Source organism: Coenobita brevimanus, chromosome 64 (genome assembly GCF_032717465.1).
Source record: "Coenobita brevimanus isolate Jiangsu-jjx chromosome 64, ASM3271746v2, whole genome shotgun sequence".
NCBI lineage: Eukaryota > Metazoa > Arthropoda > Malacostraca > Decapoda > Coenobitidae > Coenobita > Coenobita brevimanus.
Window position 1 is genome coordinate 29,354,347 of NC_137017.1, and position 19,835 is coordinate 29,374,181.

General features: G+C 44.1%; 1 protein-coding gene across 1 annotated transcript in view; it reads right to left on the reverse strand.

Moving 5' to 3' along the window:
* The window catches only part of LOC145404722 (uncharacterized), a 385,254-nt gene that overhangs the window by 150,004 nt on the left and 215,415 nt on the right, over positions 1-19,835 (reverse strand). Inside the window, exon 4 of the mRNA XM_080276272.1 lies at positions 546-737. Coding sequence (XP_080132398.1) covers positions 546-737 — 192 coding nt within the window. The remainder of the gene's footprint in view (positions 1-545; positions 738-19,835) is intronic.

Below are 19,835 nucleotides of genomic sequence, written 5' to 3' on the forward strand. Positions count from 1 at the left end.
GAAGGCGGAGAGAGACGTGTTGGTCTGGATGTGTGGAAGGTGGAGAGAGACGTGCTGTGCTGGTGAAGGGGGCGTTGTTATGCTCTATGTCGTATTCTTGGGGAAAATTGGAACCTAGCAAAAACTGACTTTCTGCCTTAATGACCCTCGTGCGGTCGATAGGCATTACTACAAGCCTTTATATTATTATTATTATTATTATTATTGTTGTTGTTGTTGTTGTTGTTATTGTTTTTATTTTTATTATTACCTCATAGGTGAGGCGTATTGAATTTCACGTAGCCACGACTTAGCATTCGAGGTATGGGATTGGCCCATTTATATCAGGGAAACGCAAGGCTTCTAGAAGGGTGCGTTATTACACATTGCATACTAAGACGTTTGGTATTGGTAAAGGGGAAAAATACATTCGTGTGTTGCTGTTTATTTTCATTTGTGGCCACCCGAGCCTCGAGTGAGTAATGTTTGGTAGCAGGTGGTGGCGTCCATATTGTTGCCCCGTGGCTGCTGTTAAAGTGATGGAGGGTGGGCGAAATTAACTTTACCTGTCTCGAGGTCCAGGGTGGAGTTGTAATGCAGTGGCTGGAGGCGCTGACCCCTGCGTGTCCATGTGAGGGTGGGCGAGGGTCGGCCTCCTGTGCTGCGGCAGGTGAGGTCGGCCTTCTCACCCTCACCCAGCGGACCCACCACCCTCACCACACGTCCGCCCCACAGGATCGTCGGCGGCCCGGGAGGAACTGGAAGAATTAAAAGCACTTCATTAACTCACATATTTTGCTGATTTTAATCCTAATCGTTTTCCATAGATCAAGGGTTAGTACTGAATAGTAAATACTGACGCTAAGTGAATAAAAAAAAAACAAAAAAGCATTAAACTTGTTTACTCCTCCTGGGCGTGAACATTTGTGATTGCTTTTTTAGCCATCCTTCAGACGATTACATTCAGCTCAAGTATAACTGTAACAGTAATTGTCCATTTTAGGTCTACTGCAGGACTCGACCTTCTGTGGAGGAGAATGGTAGCCAGAACTATTAATTCCATTTGGTGACGAATTACGAATGGGGTATCGGTAGGGAGAATGAGACATGTGGATTTTGAAATATTGTTGTGAATATGTTCGTGTGTGTCAGTGTTTATACGTGTCATCGACAGAACAGACAGAGTGAGATCGTATGCGTACAAATAAAAGGGCATGCTACTGTAGCAACAATTACCCGTCATTGCTTATGTTTCGGGCTGTAGACTCTAGGCGCACGCAAGGAGAAAGTAAGAGCCTTCACTGAGCACCCAGCCAGAATAGTTCCTCTCTCAGCGTGGAAATTGCTCGTACCAAATACCTTTTACTCCTGTCCGAACATGAGAAACCGTTATTGTTTTATTGTGATTATATTATTCCGCTTAGGATTGTCGTCCTGTCCTCCTAGGGATATCAAATTCAAGCAACCTGTTCAAGACGTGAGATACAATAACTGAAGAATAAGTGTTAAGATTGCTCATCGTTCGAAACATGTTTACTACAGAGGACGAGAAGCCCCTCCGGAGTTAAGTAAAATTGTCTGGCGGTAGCAAGAAACTAAGATTAGGTTTTTACGTCTTGAAAAGGTGAACTGTTTCCTTGAGCTACTGGCAGACGATATCATCTGACTCTGGAATGGCGTCCTGTCTCCCTTGCTCAAAAACACATCCCCATTAACCCTTTTCATGGCCAAAATGTTAGCCATCATACTCTAACAGCAGTATTATTTCTGTCAGCTCTGGAAAAGCATCGCCTCCTCCGTGAACCGTATTATTAACTCCTTCACTCTGGTGACTTTTTCTTTTGTTCTTGCTACCTCTAGACAGCTTTATTCAACTTTACTTTCTTTTCAGTCGAGAGGCCAAATACAGCTTCCTTTATCACTTTACTACGAGAGGTTTTCAAATGTACTGTATATAAAATCATTCGAGTTAACAAGAATAAATAAATGAAATAAGTAATCGTACTGAAGGGATTACAATAAGGGATTACAATAAGCAAGCCCAAAATTTTTATCGTCGTTAATGAAGCCTCCGTAACTGAGATACGATGAGCTTGCTTCCCTAAAATAAATCCCTCTTAACCCTTTCAGGACAAGAAAACATAATCATTATACATATTCTGACGATTTATATCCAGTTCCGTAGTGACGACCAAGACTTCAAGAATTTAGCCATCCGTAAACTAGAACTGTCTCATTTACGCGACAACATATCGGTGAGATGTGTGCTCGCCCGCCTGTAATTAATAAACGGAATGGATAAATAAAAACTTTCGGAACTGAAGCTGTTGAATCCACCTTCGTATGTATTAATCAGCGCGGGTTTGGTCGTTGCGTATGCTTGAATGATCCACAGTTTACATCCCATTTTTTTCATCCCATTATCATGTCGTGCATATAAAGATATTTCTCTCTCTCTCTCTCTCTCTCTCTCTCTCTCTCTCAAACCTGGTGCTGTAAATTGGAGAAAACCGTAGCTTGTAGGTAACCACTGAACTTTTATAGGCATTTTTTTTTTTTTTTACTTTTCATTTCGTTCGTCTTAGCAGTATAAAATTTTAAAAAGGTGACATGAAACAGAGACCAATAGGATACCCTCAACTACATATAAAATTTTCTGATATCGCGCATGTACCTTCGCTGATCCGTTCCACTGTCATCACCCTGTTTGCGTCCCCTCCATCTTCAGCATCTCCCTTACCACCGGGTCATCTCCTAGGCTTAAGGATGCCAACTTCACTATTCTCACGTGTGCCATCGTAATGCCTTCTAATCTCCCGTTCTCCTTGTGGGAAGTCTTCTCTCCACGTGAATTCGAACTGACTCTCTCGCATTTCGTATAGGCTAACGCACCTAAGCTGATTAAAGCGGGACGGGATTAGCCAAAGTAAATTACTGTCGCTGCTGGGAAAGGCGGTGCTGACAGTAATAATCCCATTTAACTTTATGTTACCACAGTGTCATATTATTCATTATTATAACGACACTACTTTACGGCCTAGTTGTCTGGTAGTTATCGAAATGTGTCACATGTTGAAGTTCCCTTGGGGTTTTCGTGTCTCATTTCCAAGACCAAACAAAAAGGCTATGGATAGGCTATACGAAAAGGAACTGCAAACGTTTCTGAAGGATGGACGCAGTGTATTATAATTTCTGTGTACTATTTTATTGATTTTGCTCCATCTCTAGAAAAAAAAAAAGTCAGTTCAGTCAACATCCATTCATCATTGTCATGTTTTTCAACAACGAAGAGATCTTAGTGTCGAGATCGTTTTGTTCACGAGTTTATGTTACTTCTTTACGACCAGTCGCCACGGTGGGTTACTGGTAGCCCATTTGCCTCCCAATCTGTGTCTGCCCGAGTATGGGGGTAAAAATCTGAACCATGGGTACTAATAGTATGTATTGTACTCTTTTATATTTCCATATGTATCGACCCTGTTGATTCATCAGAAGATATATAGGGCAGTCCTTATATAATGCTCTTCCATTCCCCCGGGCAATTTCTTGTGTTGCCTGGACAGCTCAGTCAGCGTTATCAATGTCTTTTCTGCAACATTCATTCATTTCCTACTCTTAATGCCACACCACGCCAACACCAGCAAACTTAGCCGTCTTCACAACACTCAAGATACCGTCAGGCGAGTTACCAGGGGAACGCCATTTATGGGCCACCCTGTGTATAAATTTCGACAGTAAAATTATCCCACGTTCACATTTCACTGCTCTCATTAATGGCATTCCCACACGTACTTGACATGCTTTGGTATGAGTTAATTCTGGCGTTCACTCTCCCTCCAAGCAGCAGATCCCATCCCCCCACTGGAAATCATCCGGGCTGATACAAATAACTGTTTTCATCACATCCCTTTTTAATGAACTGGCGGCAGCATGATTAAAATGGATGGGAGTTCTCAGTTCCTGAAAAGGTTGCCAGACATTTTAGCTCTCTTAGGACGGCAAAGCAGTCGAATAGCATCACCTGACGATAGGATTTCTCTGTACGTGAAAGGGACAGTGTCCTCGGTCAGTAGCACTAAAGGACAAACACAGACATCAATATCACGGCTGTAAAAAAAAAAAAAAAAAAAAAAAAAAAATCCTCAGTTTTAAGTACTGTATATTTTAGAGGATGTAAACCACGGTGTCAAGAGTTTAATATTGACTTGAAAAGAGGGCTATGAGCGAATAAATTGTTGCAGCCGATCTGCACTAATACCAAAAAATATTATCCTTACCTACGTGCTTGACAGCGTCACACTGAGCGCTATTGCAGTTTGTTTTACTTGTCCGTTAAACGAATATTTCTGAATGTGTAACCTTATTTCACACTTTATATAAAGAGTTGAATTTGTGAGAAAATTTAAGTACATGGTTGCAGTGATTGAAAAGAGGAGGTGGTTGTGGAGAAGAAGTGGGAAGTAAAGTGCCATAGGGAGGGAAAGTGGATGGTGCTGTGAAAGCCTTGAAAAGAAGAGGTCTGAATGTGGCGGCTGCGAGAGGCTTGCGTTAAGTTTGTCACTTTAGTACGTACACTAATATACGAGTGTGAGACTAGTGTGGCATGAAAATGAAAAGTAAGGAGTAAGGGCAGTGGAAACGGGGCCGTTGAGGAGTGTGTATAGAGTGAGGAGATTGGATATAGGATAAGGAATAACGTGATTAGCGATAGTTGCGGAATAAGGAAATCCAGGATCAAGGCGTGTGTTTAGAGGGCATGGTCATGTGGAGAGAATGGATATGAAAAAGAGTGGCGAAAAGGGTATGTCTGAGTGAGTCTGAAGGTTGGAGGAGGCGTAGCATGCCAAGTATGTGGATGGATATGGTAAACGAGAGTGTGAGAAAGAGATATTAAAGTTGATGACCCCATTGAACCACCAAGGGATCGAGTTGTCTGGAAGAATTTTGCACGGAGTAGTGTATGAAAAGGGTTCGGCACCCCTTTTTTTAATTTGACAGCTGTCTAACTGTCTCTGTTGTATAGGTAAATATGAAGTGACGTGTGGATAAGTGTGCCTGTCAGGTGATGCCAGAATTCGGGAAGTTTGAATGGTAAATGAATGGGTGTGTAGCCCATGCCACTGGACATTCTCTTGATTAGTTCTACCACTATCGTATGCTTTCTCTTTTCCTGGCTGTTTGTACCTTACCTCACTCCACCTGCAGATAGGAAAAGAAGAATGATGATGATGATGATGGTGAAGATTATGATGATGTGATGATGATGGTGATGATGATGATAAGTTCATTTTTATGCTGCAAAAAGAGAAATGGCCGGGTTGTGCGCAAGTAAGATGATATATATATATTTTTTAATCCATTACTTCAAAATGTTAAGACCGAGAGAGTTTACTGGAGAGTCTTAATAAAATCCACTGTTTCAAAATATCAGGACGGGAAAAGCAAGGATACTTTATGCAGGTATTCTACACGGCAGACATGGGCGGACAGATCTACCAGACACTTTGAAACTGTGACTGACAGTTGTCAAAGGGCAACTGATACGTCGGGCCTGGAGGCACCACTCTGTCACAGGAGGTGGTCTCCATTCAGTCACGCACGGGTGCTGGTGTGAGAACCTTTTGAAATGTAGATGAAACCTGACTTTGGGTGTGTGTGTGCTGGAGTAGGTGTTTGGCAGTAAACGAGTAACACTAAGATCGAGTGAACTTCGACTGAGTGTTCTCATGTGTGGGAGTCAACACACAAAGTTTACTCTTAACAGGGTGGAGTCTGAACCTTTTCGTTTTATCAGCGTCCTGCCTCTCATTGGCATTCTTCAGCCTGCTTCTCTTTATTTATTTATTTATTTTTTTTATGATGCTCTTCGTATCACTTTTTTATGAATTTTCTGCGTTCATCCCATCTACATTGGACGCACGCACGCACGTACACGCGCGCGCGCGCGCGCACACGCACACACGCACACACACACACACACACACACACACACACACACACACACACACACACACACACACACACACACACACACACACACACACACACACACACACACACACACATTTCCTGTTCAACTCTGTACTATAAGAGCATACCTGTACTCTTTCGCATGCGTATTTAATCTGTATTGTTTGGTCTGTATTTTCCACTGCCTATGACCTCTAGTAGTTTATTCTCAATATGTCCAGGCATCTTGAAGTGTACAGATGTTGATTTTGGCTTCAATATTTTCTTTTTTTTTACGGGAGAAGTTGCGCACTTTTTTTTTTTTTTTTTTTTAATTCATGAAAGAAACACTTGATGACATTGTACTGATCGTTCCAATTCCCAGCCCTTGTTGGAATGGAACATGGGATGATTCGCAGTTCCATACCCGGCCATCAGAGGCTTTAATTCTTTCAGTACAATGACACCTTATTTATTTTAAGTCCATCCAAGAAGATTTTGTTCATCTTAAAGGATGTGTCTTGTGGTGGAAAGGGTGGGGGGTTATGGAAATGTTTATCTCACCCTTTCTGTATTTAAAAAAAAAAAATCTTGGCTGTATAAAATCTGGACAGAGGAAGAGTGAATTGAAATCGCCATCGTATTGAAGATATTTACTGTTCAGGATGGTCCATATATTACACCCCTTTGCCCCTCCGCTGACGAATCCTTGTGTGTTGCTGAGACGGCCCATTCAGTCATACCAGTGGCTACTTTGCATAGTTTTCTTACTCGCTTGACGATTTTCATGTTTTAGTATCAGCTCTTTTACGTCCACTGATTGCAAGGTCGTCTTTTTACGTCCACTGATTGCATAGTAGATATGTTACGGTCACGGATTGCATGGTTGATGTTTTATGTCTACTGATTGCTTGGTCGCTTTTTAACACGAATTGATTGCGAGATTGATTTTTTTTACACCTAATTGCTTGCTTCGGTTTTTACATCCACGAATTGCATGGGCGATTGGTAATATTATGAGACAGCCATGATGTCTTCACTCCCTACACCACCAAACCAGCACTCCCTCAACATGCACGTTATTCAAGGGGTCGCTATGTACGGACCACCCTGTATACGGTATACTGTAGCGGCCGGAATGCACGCGCCAGACATAGGTGGCAGTAGCAATAGTAGTAGTAGTAGTTGAAGCAGCAGCAATCCCAGGCTCCTATAAACGTGAACCCAGTGAGTCGCAGGCAAAAATCACCTTTCTTTTGCAGTTCGCCCGTTCCTTTTAGCTGGATAGGGAGGAAAATGAGGGACACTTGTCACAGTGGAGTCACCCAGTTAGATCGGTGCCACCACTTGAAGGGGTCCCTCCCTTAGGGGAGGAGGTGGCTCGATCGGTAGAGAGGTGGCCTGCAGTCCTACTGGACCCAGGTTCAAATCCCCACTGGAGCAGGGAACAGTATAAGGATTTGAATTTCATAAAAAGCAGACTTCACCGATGTACCAGAAGGCCCGCCGACATGTCGTAAAAATACCCCCGCTAATACCAATACACCAGTCATGTATGAGACAGCCCTAGCATGTATTCAATATGAACGATGGGTGTTAGCGACGAAGTGGTGACATGTAGAGGTGTATGGTATGTAGGAGGACTACTGGGCCTTGGGAGCAGGCTATGAAGCCTATGGCCAGAGTCGGACACATTATTTAAAAAAAAAAAAGAAAAAAAGAAAAAAGAAAAAAAAAGCACCGGCATGGGGAGTAAATCTTTTATGCTCGCTGAAGCCGTTTTCTGTCGGCTGTGAAAGGCAGCCAAGCCCTAAGCCCCAGAAGCACTACTCTACCTCTGGAAATGAACCCTCTCTCACACAGCGCCTTATACGAGTACATAGGTGTAGGGAGGGGTAGATTTTGCTCCCATGTTCATTTGAAATCTGAACCCGGTGTACAGCAGGTTCAGATAACTCTTCAATCAGTCCACCATCCTCTTTTCGCGAGATAGTAAGGAAGTTGAAGGATGTTTGTATGACCGGACAGCGAAGCCGCTTGGCTGTGTCGTTGTCACAGCATGGAGGCGTCCTTCTCCTGCACCATGGATACAAGTTGATTACAGTGTGACCTTTTTCCAGTGGGTACCTCCCTTGAGAGGGCAGAAACAGGTGGGGCGAGGGGAGACGGGGAGGGGTTGATAAGTGAGGGGATGGGAACCAGACAGGGTTAGAAGGGGATGAGAGGTAAGTGAGAGTGCTAGGGAGAGAGGGGAGGGGTGTTAGGTACATGAGGGAGCTAGAGGGGGGAAGAGAGGGGAGGAAGTGTTAAGTGAGGGAGGTAGGTAGGGAGGGAAAGGGGTGATAGGTAAGTGAGAGAATTAGAAAAGGAGGGGAGAGGGGGTTATAAGCAATTGAGGGAGCCAGGGAGTGAGGGGAAGGGGAGTGATAGGTAAGTAAGGAAGCTAGGGAGGGAGGGAGGGTAGGAGAGTGATGGGCAAGTGAGGGTGCTAGGGAGGGAAAGGAGAGGGCAGATAAGTAAGTGAGAGAGCTAGGGAGGGAAGAAAGGGCGTAGCTAGGTAAGTGAGGGAGCTAGGGAGGGAAAGGAGGGGTAGATAAGTGAGAGAGCTAGAGAGGGAATGGAGGGGGAGATAGATAAGTGAGGGAGCTAAGGAAGGAGGGAAGGGGGGTGATAGGCAAGTAAGGGAGCTAGGATGGGAGGTTTGGTTCCGCGTTGTGTCGTGAAGGGGACCTGGAGCATTAGAGCACATTCCCTTGCTCATAGTGTAGCCTTCCACGGTGGAGCCTTAGGTGCCCTCCCTCTCCCAAACAGGACGCAAGTTTTTCAGCTCCCTCCTCCTCCTCCTTACTCTTTTTCCTCAGCTTTTCCTCCTCATTTTCCTCACCCTCCACTTTTTCCTCACCCTCCATTTCTTCCGACTCCCATTCCTCTTTTAGCTCACTTTGCTCCTTTTCATCCTCTTCCTTCTCTCGCTCGCTTTCTTCTCATCCTCTTCTTTTTCTATCTGCTTTGCTGCATACTTCTTCTCTTATGTCTCTTCCTGCAAAGTTTCTCCTCCTTGTCCTCTTAGTTCTACGTCTTTTCCTTCTCCTCCTCCTCCTCCTCCAATTTTTTTGTTTTCCTTCAACTCCCTTTTCTCCTTCTTTTCGTATTTCTCGCATCACATCCTCCTCGCCCTCCCTCTCTCCGCGTACTTTCTCCTCCCCTTCCTCCTCTTCCATTTTTCATTCTCCATTATCCCTTTATTCATCTCCGTATCATCGTCATCATGATCGTCATCGCCTTCGTTGTCGTAGTAATCATCATCATCATTCATTATCACCATCACCACCTTTATCACCACTTCCACCCTCAACGTAATCATCATCCTTTCTCTCTCTCTCTCTCTCTCTCTCTCTCACACACACACACACACACACACACACACACACACACACACACACACACATCGTATTTTATCATCATATGGCACCACATCGCATCTCACTGCACTGCACATCATTATCACCACCACCACCACCGCCACCAACACCATATTCCTCCTCCATTTCCATCCCCTCTTTTTTCGTCTTGCTCAAATCTTACCTCCTTGATCTCTAATTGTTCTGTATCTCCAGCTTTGAGTACGAAAAACAAAGGGGGGGAAAAAGAACAGATTCTCGTACCACAAAGGACTAAAAAATAAAATGCTTGGTGCGTTAAGGACGAGCAGGAAAAAGAAGATGAAGAAGAGGAAGAGGAAGAGGAGGAGGAAAAGGAAGAGGAAGAGAAACAGGGCAAGGATGATATGAGGAAGCGAATTTGATTTACTGCTTCGTGCTCTGTGAAACACAATAATAATATCACCCATGTTGTTAATGCTCTGTAGGTCCGCTTTGGGTCGCCGCTATGTGAGGGGACGGGGGGAGGCGGTAGTCAGAGGGTGGAGAGAGAGAGAGAGAGAGAGAAACAAGGGTGGGAAGAGGAAACAGAATCTCTGAAACAGACAGTGTGTAGGGAAAAATATGTAAGAATATAGGGTGTAGGGAATGGTAGAGAAATGAAACAGGACCAGGAGATTGCGATGAGCGATGAGGAAAGGAAGAATTGAACCTTTAGAAGAGAGAGGAGGGGGAGAATGGGAGGGAGAGGAGCATATTGAGAAGAGAGTGAGATGACCGGTGAGAAGGGGAGAAAAATGATCAGGGAAAAATGGGGAGGGATGGAGGAGGAGGAAGAAGAGCAGGGAGAGAATAAAATGAAAGAAAATGAGAAAGGAGAGAGAAGATGGGACAAAGCGAGTAGAAGGGGAGAATTAGGAAGAGGAGAGACGAAAAGGAAAAGCAGGGTTGGAATTGGGGAACAAGGATAAGGAAGGGCAAGGAGAGCGTGAGAAAAAGGAAGTACTGAGACAGAGAGAGGAGGTAGAGGGGGGAGGGAATGAGAGGGAGAGAGAGAATAAGTAAGGATTTAGTGAGAAGGGAGAGTATAAGTAGATGGGAAAGAGGGAGGGAGGAGGAAGAGCAGCTAGGGAATGACGAGGAGGGAGAGAGAGAGAGGGAGGAGGAAAGTTGAAAGGTCATGTAGGAGTAAGTCAGCGTGAGGTAGGGAGAGAGTTGGAGCGAGTGAGTGAGAGGAAAAGCGGAGGGTGAATGGGATGAAGGAGAGGCTATTAGGACTGGGAGGAGGAAGAGGAGAAAGCATGTAAATAGCCATGGGAAAACTGGAGGAGAGAACTGCAAGAAGAGAAGGAAAGAGGTACGAAGGGAAGGAAGAACTGGAGAGAGTGGGAGAAGGGAAATAGCAAAGGGAAGGAAGGATGTCGGGAAAAAGGGAGAGCATAAGATTAATGGGAGGAAGGAAGGAGTGAGAGAAGGAACGATGTGGATGGAGTGGGAGGAGAAGGATGTGGAGGGTGTAGAAGGAGACGAAAGTTGTGGAGGGGCTTGTTGGAGGAGGAGAAAGGATGTGTAAAGACAAAGGAGTAGGAGGGATGTGGAGAATGTGAGAGGAGAAGGAAGGATGTGGTGGGGTGAGAGGAGAAGGATGGATGTAGAGACTGGAGAAAGAGAAGAAAGGATGTGGAGAGTGCGAGGGGAAGATGAAGGATGTGGAAAGTATGTTAGAAGAGAGGACATGGAGAGTGTGCGAGGAGGAGGAAGGGTATAGAGCTTATTGCAGGAGGGAAGGAATGGGAGGAAGGAAGGAAGGAACAGGAGGAAGAGCAAAGCAGTTGGAGAAGGGAGAGATGTGAAGAGAATGGGAAGAGGAGTTGGAGGGAGATTTGCAGTGAAGAAATAAGACGCAAGAGCAAGTGAAAATGAGAAAGAGGATATAGATGAATATACGACTTGAAGAGACTGACGGCCACAGATAAACACAGATTGCTTACACACACACACACACACACACACACACACACACACACACACACACACACACACACACACACACAGAAGCCACTCTTTCACTCACTTCTCGCTCACTCACTCGTTCCGCAGCCCCCTTACTCACACGACAGAGCAACATCTTCACAGGCACAAGATAATAACAGACGCCATCCTTTACTTAACAATGAGTATCTAATTGCCTACTTATGCTTAGTGCCCCTGGATGATAATGGTACCCTGTGTGTGTGTGTGTGAGAGAGAGAGAGAGAGAGAGAGAGAGAGAGAGAGAGAGAGAGAGATTTTCCCTGAATTACAAACTTATCAAATTATTATATTCCTCGTCAGTCTAAAGTTAACGCGTTGTTTACAGAGCTAAATATATTCCAATCCTATTAACGCTTCCACGTATATTCTGTTTGATGTATGGATTTTTATGTAAGATATGTACAGAAGTTGCCCGTAAACAGCATACCAATGGAAACTGAGTGGAGATATTTGACTGTGTAGTGGGGACAGTGGGTACGGAGGGGAGAGGCTTTATAACGCGTAAATTGAGTCGTAAATAGAGTTATAGAAAGTAAGAAATCAGGAAAATTCACTATTAGCCTATATGAAAGAATTTAAATCTATATATATGTAATGTTTGGGAAACTGCGGCAGTTGGGTCTTTGTGAGATTATTATTGCTTCTGGAACTCAGGGTGCTCTTTAATTCCAAATAGCATATCTAAACATTGTGATGACCTTTCAGATAATTCTCCTTGGTAACTCGGGTGAACAAATAACTGTGTGTGTGTGTGTGTGTGTGTGTGTGTGTGTGTGTGTGTGTGTGTGTGTGTGTGTGTGTGTGTGTGTGTGCCTCCCTTTGTAATCATCTGTGTTGTATTGGCACCCTTAAGTTACCATGTCATTAAACTTGTCTACATTATTCTCGCACGTCGATGTCTCCCTCTCACCACCTTTGTTTACCACCATCCTGTCTGTCTCCCTTTATCATGTCTCCTATCATCCTGTCTCCCTTTATCCTATCTCCCTTTATCCTATCTCCCTTCATCCTGTCTGCCATCACCCTATCCCATCACTCTGTCTCCCATCACCCTGTCTCCTGTCACGTCGTCTCTCAAGCGGCAATAATTACGCCTCCAAATATTCACATGAGCAGGCGGGTGTGACAGAAATGGGAGGGATATTAGGGAGAAAGGTGAGTGTGAGAGAGGAGACGTAGGAAGGTGTGGGCGGGAACGGTGAGTGGAAGGAAAATAGAGTGGGAGAAAAGTGAGTGCGAGGGTGAATGAGAGAGAGTAGTGGTAGGAGGGTCAAGGGTAAAGAGGTGATGACAGGAAAGTGAGTGGGAGTAAATTTGGAGAGTGTGAGTGAAGTGAGTAATTGAGTAGAGTGAGTGAGAGTAAAGAGAGTAAAGTGAACGGGAGTAATGTAAGTTGGAGTGAGCTGAAGTATGGATGAAAAGCTGAAATAAAGTGAATGGGAATAGAGTGAGGAGGAGTAGCCTGAGTGGGAGTAAAAAGAGTGGGATTGAAGTGAGTGGAGTAAATGAGTGGGAGGGTAAAGTGGGAGCAAAATAGATTGGAGTAAAGGAAGTGAGTGAGTGAGTGAAATTGGTGAGAGTAAAGCGAATGATTGGTAATAAAAAATGCGTGAGAGCAAGTGATGTGGGCGGGTTGTCAAGAGGGGAGACTAAACCGAAAAACACATTCGCTGAATATGAAGAGGAGAGAGAGAGAGAGAGAGAGAGAGAGAGAGAGAGAGAGAGAGAGAGAGAGTCTTTGTGCCTGAATAGGAAGTGTCTGGGGGCTCACTTCAAGTAATAATAATAATAATAATAATAATAATAATAATAATAACGTGGTATTAATTGTATTGAATCATTTACTGCGGTGAGGTTTCAATATCTTCTTGCTTTCTTCAGACAGTTTCAAATCAACTTTTAAAAATATCTCTTGTTAATAGTCTTTCGCTCAAATATTTCTTGTTCAGAGAATTAATGATTCTTTTTTCTACCCTTTAAAGTTCAAAATCATTCTCCGAAGCGGAATTAAGTCATGAGAAATCAGCTTTTATGAGCTCAAAAATCAGTCGTATTCATTTGTGTGTGTGTGTGTGTGTGTGTGTGTGTGTGTGTGTGTGTGTGTGTTTGTGCTTAGTAGAAATAGCAACTTGTTTTGACTGTCTTTCATGCATTTCCAGGCACCTGATCCCAGAGTTCAAGGGCAAGACAAAGAGAAGACTTCAATTTATGCCTATTAACTGCACGAGGAAAAGGATGCATCATTTTTTCCGAAAGGCCCAAACATTGCACACATGGACACCGACAGCACTACTGGAGCAAGTGAGGTGAGGCACAGCATGGACTATGGCTGTACACACGATAGAAAAAGTATCGGTGCACATTTGGCCCGAAACAATTTGACGCCACGGACGATGGACTCTAGAAATGTTTGATGATTTTTCCCCCTTGTCAAAAATGCATACATAAGTGTGTCATAGGTTTCTTATGACAATTTTTGGTTGATATTGTTACTGGATGCCTATTCAGATGATAATCAATTAATTTTCCAAGCACAGCACAAGCTAAATTGATCATTTTGGATATCATCGTACCCCTTCTGCGCGATACTTTTGTTTTTTACCGTCTGTACAGCAGTCTAAACGCGTATCCCATCACTTAAAACACTTAGCATTTTGAGATGTGGACGAAGAGATGTAACATAAAGGCTTCTCCATGGCGCAGTGCAAAATATTATTCCAGGTATTACTTCTCTAACTGTACAAAATATACCACAATGAAAGAGGGTTTAAAGTCTTTAGTACGAGCGTATTAGATCTGTTTAAAAAAACACATAGAAACGCATTTTACGACGCCATGGAAAGTACGACACAAAATTAACAAGAACTCTGTAATGTGTTCATGTGTCTCACGATCTTTTGCACTGTTGTCCTGTTTATTCATGGTCTGAATGAGGATTTCAAGAGCACTGACTTTAACAGCAGTAATCTTGGGAATATTATACATATTACCAAAATTATATATTACTAAAATTTTGATTCATCTCTTTAAAAAAATGAATAAATTGTGAGATATTTACCTGATTTATGGACTGGGGGCCGGCCAGAAACTGCTGACGAGCCATAATAAGCCCTCCGCCCGCTGGTTGGCCACCCCTTCATGTAGGGTGACCACCACAATAGCGCCTCCAAGCGTATCAGTGTATATCTTATTGCAGCTCCTTCCTGCCACTCTGCCTTGCTTTCCCTCCTACCACTCTGCCTTGCTTTCCCTCTTGCCACTCTGCCTTGCTTTCTCTCTTGCCACTCTGCCTTGCCCTCCCTCTTGTCACTCTGCCTTGCTCTCCTTCTTGTCACTCTGTGTTGCTCTCCTTCTTGCCACTCTGCCTTGCTCACCCCCTTTCCATTCTGTCCTGCTTTTTCTCTGTCTGTCCTGTGCACTGCCTGATCCAAGAGTTCGTCCAGGGTGGCGTCGACAACTCATAATTATCTGTTATAGGCTGATTTACTGCCACCCCCTCCCGTCACTCGTAGCTGCACCTTTTCATGTCTATCTATCTATCTATCTATAGCCCGACGCCCTAATCCCGCAAAGGGTGGCCGCAGACAAAACGCCTCCAAGTCACTCTGTCACCCACCATTTGACTCCCCTCCCCCCAACTCACCCCCCCCTCCCTCATATACCTCTCAACTCCATCCCTCCACCTCATCCTCGGTCTACCCCTCCCTCTCCCTCCCTCCACCTCACCTACATACACCCTCTTAGTCAGTCTTTCATTCTCCATCCTCTCCACATGTCCAAACCACCTCAGTGTATTTCTCCTAATCTTTTCAACCACATCCACATCTACCCCACAACGTTCCTTCACTTCTTCATTCGTCAACCTGTCCCTCCCTGTCCTCACATGCTCCTCTCAAGTAACTCATTTCCACTGCTCTCACTCTTGACTTGTTCCCCTCTTGCAAGGTCCACGCCTCGCTTCCATACGTCAGGGTAGGGATCACAATACCATCATGCAGTGACTTCTTAACTTCCATACTCACCTCCCTATTTCTCATCACTGCTTTCAGTGTGCCAACAACCTTCCTTCCCTGCTGTACCCTTTCACGTACTTCATCCCCCAAAGTTCCATCCTTACTCATCACACTACCCAAGTACTTGAATGCACTCACATTCTCCATATCCTCACCATCCAACCTCACTGCACACTCTGTGACTTCATTCCTCTCAAACACCATAACTTTACTTTTGTTTACATTAACTTTCAGCTTCCTCCTCCTACACACTGTCCCAAATTCATTCACCAAACCTTGCAACTCCCATTCATCTTCACTCAACAATACTGTATCATCAGCAAACAGCAACACCGGAAGCTTCCAAATCTCACCCTCATTCATTAAGGCCACCCCCACATCCACTGCCCCTACCTTGTACCTCCTTTACGACCCCATCCATATATATATTAAACAGCCAAGGAGACATTACACACCCCTGTTTCAGTCCCACATTGAGATCAAAGAACTCACTCAGCTCACCATCCACTCGCACCGTAGCCCTAGCTCCCTCGTACATACTCTTCACAGCACTCAACAATTTCCCCTCCACTCCATATATTCTTAATACCTTCCACATACCTTTCCTATCTATTCTGTCATAAGCTTTCTCCAAGTCCATGAAGGCAGCGTACACTTTCCTTCCCTTCTCTAGATACTTCTCCACTAAACATCTTAGAACAAATATCTGATCTACACACCCTTTTCCCTTCCTAAATCCCCCTTGTTCTTCTCCAACTAGCTCCTCTGTCATATGCCTAACCCTATCAATGAGTATTCTACCATATATTTTACCAGTCACACTAAGAAGGCAAATACCCCTATGGTTACCACATACTTCTCTCTCCCCTTTTCCTTTGTACAGAGGAACAATTATACCTGATTTCCAGTCCTCTGGAACCCTTCCCTCTTCCCAAGCCAATCTACACAACTTCCATATCCACTCCACAACAATCTCACCCCCATACCTAAGCATTTCACCACACACTCCATCAATTCCTGGGGCCTTTCCCAGCTTAATCTTCTTCATCGCTTCCACTACTTCCGACCTACTGATCTCTTCCTCCCTCCTCTCATCTCTTCTTCTCCCAGCCATTCCCCAACCACTTATACTCACACTGCTCTCACTCTCTACATTCAACAAATCCTCAAAGTGCTCCTTCCATCTCCTCAATTTCTCTCTCTTCTCCACCAACAATCTATTATTCCTATCTTTCACTCCCCTACTATTTCCCCTTTCACACTGCCTTACTTTCTTTACCTCCTTCCAAAACAATTTCTTACTCTCCCTCCATTTCACACTCAGATTCCTCCCAAACTCTTCATCCACTTTCTTCTTACTCTCCTTCACCAGTCTCTTAACCTCCTTCTCCTGCTCACATATACTTCTCTCTTCTCTCTCTCATCTTCTCCCCTACCTCTACTCGCCAACCATTCACCATATGCCTTCTTCTTTTGTTCCACAGCTCGTTTCACCTCATCATTCCACCATGCTGTCCCTTGCACACCCTTGCATCTCCTCCTCACTCCACAAACCGCCTCACACGCTGTGCTTATCTCTTCCGTGAATATCTTACATACGTCTTCCACCCCTTCCATCTGCTCTAGCTCATACCTTCCCAATCTTTCTTCCACTATGCTCTTATACTCTGTCCTCTTCTCACTATCTTGCAATTTCTCCACTCTTCTCACAGGAGCTGCTTCCTCCTGTCTTCCCCTTCGCCTCCTCAACCACTTTCTTTGCAGCTCTACCTTGGCCATCACTAAGTGATGGTCCGAGACTCCATTCCCCCACCCTCTCCACACCCTTGCATCCAACACTTGTCTTCTCATTCGCTCATCCACACACACGTAGTCTATCATTGCCTTTCGTTCAACAAGTTCACCATCCATCCTCCTCATTACTCTCCATGTATACCGGTGGATCATCTTATGACGAAAGTAGGTGTTGGCAACTATTGCCAACCCCTTACCAGCACAGATGTCCACCAAAGCACTACCATTCCCATCTACTTCCGCTGGCACACCCCACTGACCAACCACTCCATCCACTCGTACATTCCCGACTTTGCCATTCATGTCTCCAATCAACAGCACTCTCTAAACTCCTCTCAAACTTGTCCATACATGCTTCTACTCTCGCCCAAAACTCATCTTTCACTCTTGCCACTCGATCCTCTGTTGGAGCATATACACATACAATCGCCCATGCTTGTATACCTACTTTCATCCTCACCCATACAATCCTTGCACCCACTGTTCCATACTCTCTTATATTCTCCTTCCACTTCTTGCTTATCATCAGACATACTCCCTCTCTTGCCCTCTCATTCTCACTGACTCCCGCACATATACCTACACCGTATTCCCATTCTCTCATCCTTTCACCTTTCCATTTAGTTTCAGTCAATCCACATATATCCACTTTTGCATCCTCAAGCACCTGGACAATCTCTCTCTCTTTCACTTCATCATTCACTCCTCTCACATTCCACGTTCCTACTCTCAGAATGTCCTTTGTCCGTTCCTTAGTCATCAACGTATGGTCCGTCCGGGTCCGAGGCGCTTTATTTGCTTTTTTAGTTAGTTCTTTTTACGGGGTGGGGCACTAACCCACCACCAACCCTTTTAGTCGCCTCGTACGACAAGCAGGGATACTGGGGGAGTATTCTTGAAACCCCCCTACCCCCTTTATTCATTTATGTATTTTTATCTGTTAATTTTTAGGTTGGCCTCACATGCGCCTCGTCTTTCACCCTTTTCTCGTCCTTCATCCTGGCATGGCTTAGCTCATTTATTCGTTCACTTTATCCTTCCACCTCTCTTACACTCCATCCTTCTTTTGCGCTCTAGTTCTATTACATTTTTGGATTCTTAATAGGCTGGCTTCCATTATTTGCTCCTCCACATTAACCTTTCGCTACATTTTCGGTCTCCCAGCCTACTGCCTGTGTACTCCAATGTTATTCTATATTTTGCTACGTTGACAGTTTTCTTCCATCATACATTGCACATTTTTCTCTCTCCTTGTTTTAAGTCTTCCATCATAGGCCGCCTTTCCTTGTACGAGGTAAACTATCACGAACAAACGCTAGCCGACAATCCCTTACCAACGCTGTTTCCTACCTTCCAGTCTCTCACTCTTCCTCGAATATCTCACTGATACTCAGTAATTGTATGCTTCATATTGCCATCATGTAAAAAATATATATATTTACTGTAACATATTTCATAGCCAGCAGGGATGTGTTAGCGATTTTTTTTTTTCCATCATGACAGCACTCCACTAATTTATCCTTCTACCATATTCAGTTAAGAGAATAAGCCAAATAAAACTGAACAGAGATATCACATGTGCGCTGACGGTGAGCGCATGTTTTAGCCGTACATTATAGCGCGGCTGTCCAGTCTCGCTGCCAACACCCGAATTAAACCAGTCATGAAATTAAATTGTTGTTAACTCTGCAAATTAATTTTTTGCGCGAGAACAAAAGGTCATTCCATTATCGTCTCATTCGGCAGGCCGATCTGCGCGCTCCTGAAATTACATCAATTGTGATTAATTATGGTGTTATCGAATTTCCATATTTACTGTTCTCTTTTGACAGGTAAAAAGGATAATTAGGGTCATTAAAACGGCAGCTGCTTCACAGTGTAAAGTGATATCGTGCTTGGCTGCTTATTTTGAGTTGAGGGCAAATTTGGGCTGACTTTTTGTGGGTAGAAAATTGTAACTTTTTTGGCAAATTCTTCCTGTGTGTGTGTTTCCTCTCTCTCTCTCTCTCTCTCTCTCTCTCTCTCTCTCTCTCTCTCTCTCTCTCTCTCTCTCTCTCTCAAGCTCAGTCTGAAACTGCTTACATACCGGTATTTCATTCTACCCCTGACTCAAGATATTTTTTTGTCGTTCTCTCTTACTGTGTTACCTTCAGGCATCAGCATTATGGCACATTTTGCAGCAAGCACTTAAATAATCTTCCTCGTTGGCATTCCTAAAACATAATTAACGAAACGCTGTGCAGGTTATGCAGGTAGTCAAAGAAGAATAAAAGCATGGAGTTACGGCATCCCGACAACTACAAAATATGCGCCGTCTGTTATGCAAGGAAACTGTTGTCCAAAATTTAGGGTCCCAGGCTAGGGTACTTGGTTCAGTCATTTAAGGCGAGTGACCAGTCGCTCTTCCATGAGTGGCCTCGTATGGGCATTAAACCCCAGCAGCCAGTATGATGAAAACCCGTATAGGCCACATTCTGATGGAGTGTCTTCACCCTCTATACAAGGGTTTCCCAACTGGGAGGGTGGGGAAAATTCCTTCTGAGGGAAATTTGGTAGTTTCAGGGGATTAAACAGATAAGGCCATAATGGTCATAGTAGCCTTTTTTATGTATTGTTGGTTATAGATGATACACTGCATATTCAAATTTTTTGCACTTTAAGAGCAACTTAAGAATTTCCTCTCTAG